Below are 11,983 nucleotides of genomic sequence, written 5' to 3'. Positions count from 1 at the left end.
GGGTCACTTATATATACTATCATATCATCTACAAATAGTGATATTTTGACTTCTTCCTTTCCAATTTGTATCCCCTTGATCTCCTTTTGTTGTCTAATTGCTCTGGCTAGGACTTCAAGTACTCTATGGAACAGGTAGGGAGAAAGTGGGCAGCCTTGTCCAGTCCCTGATTTTAATGGGACTACTTAAAGTTTCTCTCCATTAGTTTTATGTTGGCTACTGATCTGCTGTATATTGCTTTTAATAGTGTTTTTAGAAGTTATGGCCACAGCTCAGCCTTGAATTTAATGAGGCCCTAGTTTTAATCCCTAGTTCCTAGCTCCCCACCCCCACCCCCCAAATTAAAAATCTCTGCTTCCTCATCTCCCAGTTACACAGGAGAAAAAGATACTTATATATGAACTAAACAGGTACTTGCAAAGGTTCTTATTGGTATGGAAGAAGCCCCTGGGTCTAGTCCCCAGCTCCAGGAAGAAAAATAAAGATTCTCACTAAGAGTCGACAAACCATGTGAACATGAGGCTACATATTCTGAAGCTCTGAGTATATAGACCCTGGGTTAAAAGCCTGCCTTATACAAAGACTACTGTAGAAACCATGACTCAGAAAAGGGTCTATGCAGAACCAGTGACTTAGTCAGCAATCTCAAACCTTTCCTGAAACAAGTAGTTGGGAGTAGTGAAAGCTGGTGGAAAGAAAATGAACAGACGGGGGAGTGGCAGGATTCCATACATCTGGATATCAACCTGCATTCCTTATGACAGTTCAGAATGGCTAACCACGTCTTGCCACACCCATAACTGATGCTAGTCACTGAATGTAGAGCTTTACCAACGCCATACAAACTCTCTGCTACTGAAATATAACCCCAGCCCTTTGGCATGGGAGCTCACCAACTATGCCCGGCACCCTTGAACCTGTGACCTTATGACCCTCTACAAAATCCCTGTGCTACCGGGCAGGCCTGGCTTACATATACTGTTAGGCCTGGCTTACATACACTGTTTCATCTCTTACCTGTGGGTGTCTTTCTCCTTGTATTTCTTGACAAATCTGCAGGGCTTTTTCATACATCCTTTGTGCTTGTGATAGCTGCTTGGAGAACAGCAGGTAGCGTGCACAAGAGTCTAAGCACATGCCAAGGAGGAGGTAAGTATTGGCTGTTTCTTCTAAAAGAAAAATAAAAGCATGGCGAGGATGTAATAGAAGTTATATACAAAGGTCAAAAAGGAAGCCACTATACTTTATCATTGTGGCTACCAGGCTTCACTGAATCCTTCAGGTCACTTAGATAAACTCTTAACTACAGGAAACTGTTCGGGTGGATAGACAACCAACTAAATGACAAAAGTGACAAGTAGCTGCCTGAAATTGTGGACCTACCCCCTCCTTTTGAATAGATTAAAGAGTCAATATTGAATATCTTAAAATTGGGAACTAGTATTCAGAAAATATGATTAAGTAGAATGAGCCAACCGCAAAAAAGTCTAGGGCCAATGGATGTTATTTTAGGGTTTAAGAAAAAAAAATGCAGTAAGAAACCAATAAAACTCAGAATTCTGTAATGGAAAGAACATGGTCCAATTTTCAAAGACTAAGGGCTGGGACAGTGTGACACTGGCAAAACTGACTACAGACTTCACACAGCTGATGTCAAATGAAGAGCAGGAGACTGCAGATCTAGACATCAGTGCCCAGTATCAGCTAACCTCTAGACCTTCAGATATGGCCGAAATAATGTAGGAAAAGGGATGGGTGAGAACAAGTCAAAGTTCACAAAGAACTAGAAACAGGATTCTGGGTGTTTTGTTTTGTTTTCTATAGCCTAAGCTGGCCTCAAACTTCTATCAATCCCCCTGCCTCAGCTTATTGGCTAATTTTAGTTAAGTAAACTATCACACATCGCTTGAAGATGGCCAGTTAAATTCACCAGAGCTATCATTCCTTCTCCATCCTTTAAGGTCTCCAGGAAAATTTCAAATGTTATAAAAAATTTTGAAAATATTTGTTACTAAGTAACACTACGACCAGTTACTGAAGAGACAGTTCAGATAAAATAACACAGTTGTGGTAGATAAGCATAGGAATCTGAATATTATCAGATTAGGAAAGTTGGAAATCTAAAAATAATTTGCCTTTGCTTAATCAAAGGTCAGTAACAACATTGAGGGCTGGGGCTCATTTGGTAGGATCCCCTTGCCTGTCTTTCATGAGGCCCTGGGTTTGACGACAGCATAGCACTGCCCAGGTTTCATAGCATACACCAATAATCCCAGCATTTGGAAGTAGAGGTGAGAGGATAAGGAGAGCTCCCCTCAGCTCTCAGTGGGTGCAGCATGGGACTCAAAGTCTTTTCAGAAATCCAAGTTGGGAGTGGTTTAGAGAGATGGCCCAGTAGCTAAGAGTATAAACTTGACAGGCATGAAGAATGGCATTCAGATCCCAGAACCCATGTGAAAAACTTTGGGCATGGCCATGGGGGCCCCCTCCTATGTCCACCCTCACTACCCTTTCTTCCTTGAGATAGGCCTATGGCTTGCAGTCCTCCAGCATTCAACCTCCTGGGTCCTACCATGGTCCACTTAATTGTCTTTAAATGGTTCTGTATTTTCTAAATGGTCTTTTAAAATCATTCAGCTATAAAAGGCATTCATCAATATAACTTAAAAAGACAGAGGTCTAGGCACTGCCTAGCACATGTAAGTTCCTGGGTCCAAAACCAAACAAGCAGACAACAAGGACAAATGACAAGCAATTCTAGGGTACAGTTACTACTGCTATATGTAAAGGAGAGGAGGCAGAATGTACAATTAATGAGGTACAGCTCTAATAATATTTTCTAAAAAAATACTTTAAAAATATAATTTAAATTCATCACACATTCTGACCACAAAAACATTTGGTTCCCAGCAGCCACGCTGGGTGCTTACTCCAGGTCCAGGTGATCTAACACGCTCTTTTGGAATCTGAAGGCACCTGCACTTACACGCACATATCTACACACAGAATATTCTGTATGTGTATACATACATACAGAATATACGCATAGCTATGTACATGCATATAACTAAAAATAAAGTAAATCAGAGCTAGAGATACGGCTCAATGGTCAAAAAATGCCTGGTGCTCTTAACATGGTAGCTCGTAACAAGACAGAACTCCCAACTCCTCTGGCCTCTCCAGACATCAGGCACACAAACTGCACACTTACTTAAATGCAGGTGAAATAGTCATTCATTCATATATAAGTATTTTTAAATGAATACACTTTTTAAAATAACAGTTTTTCGATTGTGACTGAGGGACAAATGAAAAAGCACTGGGCATGGGCACACAGCCCTTTAATCCCAGCCCTCTGGAGGCAGAGGCAGGAGAGTCTCTGTGAGTTCAAGGCCAGCCTGCTCTACATAGTGAGTTCCAGGACAGTCTGAGCTACACAGAGAAACCCTGCCTCAAAAAAAGAAAGAAAAAAAAAAAAAAAAAAACTTCCAGAAAGTATGAAAAGGCTTCTGCTGTCAAGAGAAGGATACACAGGACTTGGGTGGCATATAGTGAAAATTTTGGTTTCTTAAAAACCCAATTATGTTATGTGAATATATTTTTGTTTTAATCTCAGGTATGGGATATTGGGCTGCTTCAGTTTTTCCACATCCCTTAACTATGACTGTCCTATGCTCTAGGGAGGCTTGAGTTTTGCCAGCTGCAATTTAATTCTGGCAACTCTGGAGAAAACCTGGAGTGGCTCCCGCCCCCACTGCTGTTGTGTTTGCTATTGCTGGTTTGCTAGATTGCTGGTTGGAGATATCCTGATGATGGAGAGTGGATGTGCCCCAAGGAACCTGATAACCCTAATCAGCAGGAAGTAGTCTAAGGAGGTCTTCGCCCCCTTTCTCCTCTAACCTTCTTTCTCTCCAACCTAGTGTTGGGAGGTTAGAAGGAATTGGGGTGGAATAAGGGTTGGAAGGGTGGTAGATGGAAGAACTTATAAGTCCAGAAAAGAACACCCACAGGGCGTATGCTTGTTACAGCAGCACACTCGTGTGGGTTATAGGGAATTTGTGGGAGTCGCTTTTCTCCTTTCACCCTATGAGTTCCAGGAGTTAAGCCAAGTCTTCAAGCTTGCTGGCAACTGCCTTCACCTGCTGAGTCATTTCACTAACCCAAAGGAACTTCTTTTTCCAAGAAAAAAAAAAAAAAGATTATTTTTATTTTTATTTTATTTATGTATATGGGTGTTTTGCCTGTACATATATGTCTGTGATCACATGTGTACCTGGTGCCTCTAGAGGTCAGAAGAGAACATCAGGTCCCCTGGAGATGAGTTATAGACAATTCTGAGCCACCATGTGGGTGCTGGGGAAGGAACCCAGGTTCTCTGGAAGAGCAGTCAGTGCTCTTAACCACTAAGTCAACTCTCCAGCACCGAGGAAACGATTCTTTGAAATATAGATACTGCTAACATTAGACAATTAGACAAATCAGATAGCCTAATAAAAAAACTGAGTAAGAAGTCCATACCATTTGTAAGAGCCCAGAGGGACATTGGAACCCAAGAAGAGCATGTGTTTATTTCTCCAAACTTTAATTATGTCTTCCATATATTATTTCTAATCACAGTAAAAACATATACTACTTAAAACCAGTATATGAAGAAACCGAGATTCATTACTGATGCCTATACTCAAAATGTGAGCCAAGGGAATTCTCAAACCTGCAGAGGATAGCCAGGCATTATGTCGCAGGGTACAAGAACAGTACCTCAGTAGATTTACTACGTTAGTATAGATCACAGGATGGAGTCTGAGGAAGTGCTGCAGCAACAGTACATATCTATAAAGTATAGAAGTTCCACTAATAAAAGCCAATCTCTAAAAAAAAGTTGAGCAGAAGCACTTCCAGGTTGCCACTGGCTGCTGGCTTTTGGAGCGATGAGGAAACTGAGGCCCAGAGTGGTTAAGTGTATTGGCCAAAATCAAACAGCTACTTAGGAGCCATGTCCCCCTTGTTCGATTCACTCTTCCCTCATGTGACTGAGGCACTGTGATTTAATCTGGATCAACCCTGTGTAGAGAAGCTGCAGCAGCAGGAGTAGCAGCATCAGGCCTGGCTCCAAAGCATCGCAGAGAAAGACAACAACCTGGTACCTATTGGCAAGCCTGCCTCAGAGGATGATGAAGATGAGGAGGACATGAAGGACATGGTTGAGATGAATGACTATAATGAATCACTTGTTCATGGGGAGGTTAATGAGGTAGACATGGAAGGCAACAAACAGGGTCAGACCAGTGGATGATCTAGGTAAACAAGCCAAGGTGGCCTCAGAGTGATTCCAGACCACACCAACCTATTTTGCATCCACAGCCTCAGCCCCTCCCTCCCTGCAGACCCAGCTTGTGGCTGTAGTGCCTAAAGCTTTCCCTTAGGCACTTTCTCAGCTGCTGCAAGGACAAGGTCTCCTTGGGCCCTTCCAGGCCATCAGTCTTCCTTGAAGCCCAAGAGCCTGAGCCCATCCCACCTTCCTGGCTGGTACCTCACTCCTTGGTGGCCAGGCGTGGTCCTTTCTAACCCCCTTTAATAAAGACACAGGACTGATTTTAGAAAGAAAGAAAGAAAGAAAGAAAGAAAGAAAGAAAGAAAGAAAGAAAGAAAGAAAGAAAGAAAGAAAGAAAAAGAAAGGAAGACAGACAAAACAAAGAAAGAAAAGAAAAACAAAAGAAAACCGAAAGAAAAAAAGAAAGGAAGAAAGAAAGAAAAAAGAAAAGAAAAAGAAAGTTAAGAAAGTCTGAGCGCAGCAGCCTCCCCCCCAGCACCACCCACCCCTAGAAACACAAGGTTGTCTACAAAACCAAAAGTATCTCCGGCTACCTGGAACACCCTGGAATTTCTGATATACTGAAACTTTCCTTAGTCAACTGATGTCATACTCAGCACTTCCCAGAACACAGTAATAGAGGAGAAAAGCAGAATCTAATCTAAGGCATTTACTTCCAAGAATATGACTGATAAATGGGAATCTTTCTGCTGGAGATAGCTGAGTTCCCAAGGGCCACAAGTTATGAATTAGCTAAAAACTGCCTCTGTAAATGGTCTGAGTACCTGTGAATCCAGAAATTAAGGCCTTCAACTTGTGCAAAATAGAGAGCCAGATCTGAAGTCCTCCCATCATATGCCACATATTCCATTTATACAATGCAAGGATGTACAGAGCACCGTCAACTGCAGACATCACAACATACTGGATGTTTACCATGTCTTCCCTCCACTGGAGGTCACATAACTACAGCTCAGTGCCTCACAGAGGGGCTGGCTCTCATTTCTTCAGTGATTAGTTGAATGAGTAAACAAATGAAAAGAAACAAGGGGACTGAAATGACTATGGAAAGAAGATATAGTAGTAAAGTGTCAATTGTAATTACAGAATCTAAAAACATTAACATCACTCTAAAAATGCACTGAAAGAGAGGCAGGAGAGAAAGCCAGAAGCCAAACTTAGACTACCCGGCTGCTATGCATCAAGGAAACCCATGGCAGCTGGCAGAGTCAGGGCCTGTTATATAACAGAGTCAGGTAAGAGCAACACATTATTTTGGTCGTGAGCCACCAAGATGATCCCTTTGAGTAAAAAGACTATCAAATACCCAAAGTAACAGGTCAAGTATGTTAGGGGTCACCACAATATTGGAAACTATATTAGAGGGTTGGAGCATTAGAAAGGTTGAGAACCACCACTCCTAAGTGGTCAGGCTTGACTATTTACACCATAAGAAACAGTAAGTAGACATTAGGACCCTCATTAGTTACACTGTGACTTTGCTGTCAAGTATAGATGGCCCTTTTCAAAGAGAAAACCATGTGGTCATTTTATATGGCTTATTGAGAAACTTATGTAAATCTTTCTTTTTAAGAAAACATTTTACTATTCTAAAATAAACTAAACTAGGTAAATTATTTAGACGAAAGTATCTCTAAGTTTAATACAGTAAATGGTTTTATTAAAGAAGACACAAAGTCCCAAACTACAAAGGAAAATATCCAATGATTCTATTAATACTCACAATTTAATCTCTGACATACATCACCCACAAAAATATAAGAAAACTCAAATTAGTAACTCTCACAAGCCATTAAGAAAAATAACTCTAGTCAGCAGGATGACCCAATGGTTTAAGTGCTTGCGCACAGGTCTGATACTATGAGTGTGATTCCCCAGAACCCACAAACCCTGGATGTAGTGGTGCATACCTAAGGCTGGCTTATGTGCCTGCTTTGCAAGCAGCCCATCTCCTGCCACAGTGCTATCTAGGGGCCAGAAGTCATATCAGCCTAAGGAGAAAAAAAACCAAAACAACAACAACAAAACTTCTCTGCAAGGGTTCTTGAGTCTGTTCAGGAAATCTCCAGTGGCTGTGGCTGTTCTACATACTTGCCCAAGCAAGATGGGAGGTGGAGACAGGAGACTGCCAGTTAGTCTAGAAGATACAAAGCAGCAGACATGAGAGAGACGCTGCCTCAGTGTGGCAGGAGAGGAAAATCCCGAAAGCTGTCCTTTGAACCTCCACAGCTGCTCTGTGGCACACACAAGTAACAGTTTGAAAATTCTGGCAGGCAGGCAAGCAGGATGGATGGATGGATGAAATCAATGGTTCTCAGCCTGTGCATTCCAACCCCCTTGCAGGTCACATATCAGATATCCTGTGTATCAGACACTTACATTACAACTCATAACAGTAGCAAAATCACACTTATGAAGTAGCAATGGAAATGATTTTGTGGCTGGGGTCACCCAGCACCAAGAACTGCACTGAAGGGTCACAGCATCAGGAGGGCTGGGAGGCACTGACTTAAACACTAAGCAAAGAGGCTGGAGTAGAGCATGTGCTTGGAAAATATAATGCCAGCAGCACTAAAACATAGTACTATATACAATGGAAAGCGCTAAAAAGGATGTAAACATAATAAACACACAATTGAGAAAAAAAACCACAGACAATTCTCTGAACAGGAAATCTCTACAACCAATATACATAATTATAGTTCACAAATAAGTAGATACACATACTGAAGCCATAATGAAATTCCTTCTCTTAGCTCCCAAATATTAAAACAATCTGAAGTCTAAGAGGAACAGAGAATCAGCACTGATTAAACTCTTGGATATACAATTTAGTACTATTTAGTATACACACCCCAGAAGAAAGGTGAGTATCCCTGGGGAGGACCCTGCATATGTGCAGGACGTTCTAAGGATGTTCAATAAGAAGTACTTTTTGTAGTGAAACACATACAAAATCCTCTATATCGAGTAACAGAACTGTTGGTACCATGGAGGACCATGCTACAGTAGTTAGAGCTGCCCGAGCCTGCACTCCCCAGTAAAAAGTGGCCTCAACCATCACTTCATCCACAGTCATGTGACAATCCACAGAAGTCATCCTTCTAGACAGACACAACTCAGCAGATGTGCTGTTCAGCAAGCAAAAGGCCCCCAAGCTAAGAGCTCAGCTCTCTTCCCATTTCAGAAGAGATAAATCTCCACAACAAAATGCTCCACAGAAAAGGCAAATCCCAGGAAGTAACTGTACACTATGTCACTCGTATAAAGCTAAACCATATTAGTCCTTCTATATATTGCTTATTGATATATATATATATATATATATATATATATATATAGATATAGATATAGATATAGATATAGATATAGATATAGATATACACACACACACATAGCAAATAGGTAAATGACTACTTTCAGGACAGTAATTAGGGCTGAGCAGGCTTAACAACAACACAAACAAAAAGTCCCTAAAGCACCCAGGTAAAAGTCTGACAAGGTGGGAGAACGGTAAAAATATGATTGTCAAAGATGTCACATTTTATTTTTCTGGAAATCTTATATTTTAATACTCAGCAAAGAATGAGCGAGATATAAACTAAAATATATGAGAAGTAGCTGGAGAAACCCTGTTTTTCTGGTGAAGGGATTATTTGCAACAAAGAGTCCTGGAACTCTGAGGTGGTTATCAGAAATATGGATAGGCAGTGGCTGGGTTTGGTGGATTTGGTGGATTTTTTTTTTTAAATCACATATAATTAATTACTAGACAAAATGAGTCAGGGAAAACAAAATGTGGGCAACACTCATTATAAACCAGCCAGACTTAAGAAACATTGCAAACATTCCACCTAGTACCTAGCGTACATGAGGCTCAAGGTTCAATCCCTGACACTTAGAAATCCTGAACATTACATTCGCCAGGACAAACCTCATGGGAAGGACTGAGTGTGCACAGCACCCTGTCTCTGTCACACAACAATAAACTTGAGATCAACGACAGAAAGAAACCTGGAAATTAATCACACTCATAAGTGTTTTAAGTTACCAAGAAAAGTATAAGAAAAGCTAGAGAATACTTTGAAATAAACAAAAATGAAAATATACCAATATTTATGAGATGTAGGTAAGTTAGAAAACTCTTATTTATTTACACTATCACTGTCTTCAGACACACCAGAAGAGGGCATCTGATCCCATTACAGATGGTTGTGAGCCACCATGTGGTTGCTGGGAATTGAGCTGTCAGTGCTCTTAACTGCTGAGCCATCTCTCCAGCCCAGAAAAGAAAACTCTTAAATCAGTAACCTAAATTCTCATGTAAGCTAAAGAGCAAAATAAGTCCCAGATAGGAACAATTAAGATAACAGAGATTTAAAAAGAAACAGTGAGCCAGGCAGTGGTGGCGCATGCCTTTAATCCCAGCACATGGGAGGCAGAGGCAGACGGAAATGCTGAAAAAATTGGAGATAAAATTATACAATCATGTTACTTAGCAAGTAATGTTATTTAAATGTTCATATGTAGACCGAATTAAAAAACTGTAATCTTAACTCTCCAATAAGTCAATAGCTTCCAAAAATTAAAATTAATAAATGATAATTTTAAGAAAAATGTAAAAGAGTCAGCAAGCACCTCTCATATACCAGAGGACTTGAGCTCAATTCCAGAGTCCACATCTGAAACTGCCAGGGCTGTGGAGCACGTAAATGAGAGGCAGAAAGAGGCGGGTCCCCAGGGATGCCGGCCAGCCAGCAGAGCCAAATAGGCAAGCGCCATGTAAAGGATGTCAACAAGGAGGAATGATACCAAGGCTGACTTCTGGTTTCCACTCACAAGTACTCACACCTACATAAGCACACGTGTGTGCACAACACAGACAGAAGTGCCGGAGGAATTAGTTTAGTTGAACACAGATGAGGGAAGGTATGGCAAGGGAATGCTATTTTTTGTTTGTTTGTTTTTTGTTTTTGTTTGTTTTTCGAGACAGGGTTTCTCTGTTTAGCTAGCTCTGGCTGTCCTGGAACTCGCTCTGTAGACCAGGCTGTCCTCGAACTCAGAAATCCNCCTGCCTCTGCCTCCCAAGTGCTGGGATTAAAGGCGTGCGCTACCACCGCCCAGCAGGAATGCTATTTTAAAGTAAATTTTTTTTTTTTTGTTTTTTTGTTTTTTCAAGACAGGGTTTCTCTGTGTTGTTCTGGCTGTCCTGGAACTCACTCTGTAGACCAGGCTGGCCTCGAACTCAGAAATTCGCCTGCCTCTGCCTCCCGAGTGCTGGGATTAAAGAGTGCTGGGATTAAAGGCGTGCGCCACCACGCCCGGCTTTAAAGTAAATCTTATAGTACATTTGACTTTTAATGCTGCAATGTGAGCTGTAGAAATTAAATTGGAAGAAAAATATGTATTCATAATAAAGATAAAAATGCAGAAAACCACAAATGAACTATAAATTTATAAATCTCAAACAATCAGAGAAAATGTCTACATTTTTAAATCATTCAGCCTTTGGTGTATGTATTCTGGAAAATTAAGCTCTTCTAAAATACATATGCTACTCTGTAATTGATTTATGTGTTTGCACCTGGCCAGAGGTCAACACTAGGTGTGGTCCTTACTGTAGCTCTCCTTGAGTTTTGAAACAAGGTCTCTTATCGGCCTGAAGCTCATGGGACCAGGCTAGACTGACTGGCCAGTGAGTCCTTCCCGCCCAACTGCTGTTGTTACCAGAATGGCACCACACCCAGCTTTTTGACATGGGTGCCAGGGATAGAACTTGAGTTCTCTCGCTTGCATCTCCCCAACCCTCATTATGTTATGATGACCTCCTCAATAATTACATATATAGCTACATCATGGGGGACAAAGTATCCTAGACCATTCTTAGAGTCGTTTCCACTAATGTCATCTTGGTACAGGGCTAGTCATACAGAAAACACACAAGTTTTGTTTCTGTTCTGTGCCAGGTTGTTCTGTGAATGAATGGTCTGCCTGCACACAGAGGTCACGTCAGTGCAGTTGTTCCTCACCAGGGTCTAGGATAGCCAGGCAGGTTAGGCTGCATGGCCGGATCCCCAGGGAGCCTGTCTCTGCACCCAGCATAGGATTTTAAGCAGCCATCACAATGCCTGTCTTTTTTTTCACAGGTTCTGGGACTTAATGTGTGCATGATGAGCACTTTATGGGCTAAGGTATCTCTTCAGCTTTCCCTTTCTTTGCTAAGACAGAGTTTCACTCTGTAACCAAGCTGTTCTCAAACTCATAGCAATATTCTTGCTTCAGCTTCCCAAATGCTGAAAACGGAGGCATGAGACATTACTCCTGATTTGCTAAGTCATTTACCATGCCAGAATTTGATGCCAGAATTAAATCCCATTTTAAAAAGCCAGGTATGGTAGCATATGCTTGTAATGCCAGCACTAGAGAAGCAGTGACAGGTAGATTACTAAGACTTCATGGCTGAATGGCCTAGCATACTTGACAAGTTCTAGGCCAGTGAGTGAACCTGTCTCCCCCACACAATGGGCAACATCTGAGGAACACAACCCAAGGCTCTCCTTCCTTCCGTATGAGCACGTGCTAGGAGTGTGCACACAAACACACATTAGCTTCCAAACACACCAAGAATTCTCTTGCCAAAAAAAAAAAAAA

General features: G+C 41.4%; 1 protein-coding gene and 1 pseudogene across 2 annotated transcripts in view; one reads left to right on the top strand and one right to left on the bottom strand.

The window, feature by feature from the left end:
- Nucleotides 1–11,983, bottom strand: part of Ttc19 (tetratricopeptide repeat domain 19) — a 33,917-nt gene that overhangs the window by 8,125 nt on the left and 13,809 nt on the right. For both annotated transcript variants that reach the window (XM_021212461.2, XM_021212463.2), the window contains one exon: nt 1,018–1,169. In XM_021212461.2, the coding sequence (XP_021068120.1) occupies nt 1,018–1,169 (152 nt within the window). The remainder of the gene's footprint in view (nt 1–1,017; nt 1,170–11,983) is intronic.
- On the top strand, nt 4,929–5,327 carry LOC110331133 (annotated as a pseudogene).

The sequence above is a fragment of the Mus pahari genome, chromosome 14, assembly GCF_900095145.1.
Source record: "Mus pahari chromosome 14, PAHARI_EIJ_v1.1, whole genome shotgun sequence".
In the NCBI taxonomy this organism is placed as follows: domain Eukaryota; kingdom Metazoa; phylum Chordata; class Mammalia; order Rodentia; family Muridae; genus Mus; species Mus pahari.
Note: the sequence above shows the minus strand (reverse complement) of the source record. Positions and strands in the feature narration are given on the sequence as shown.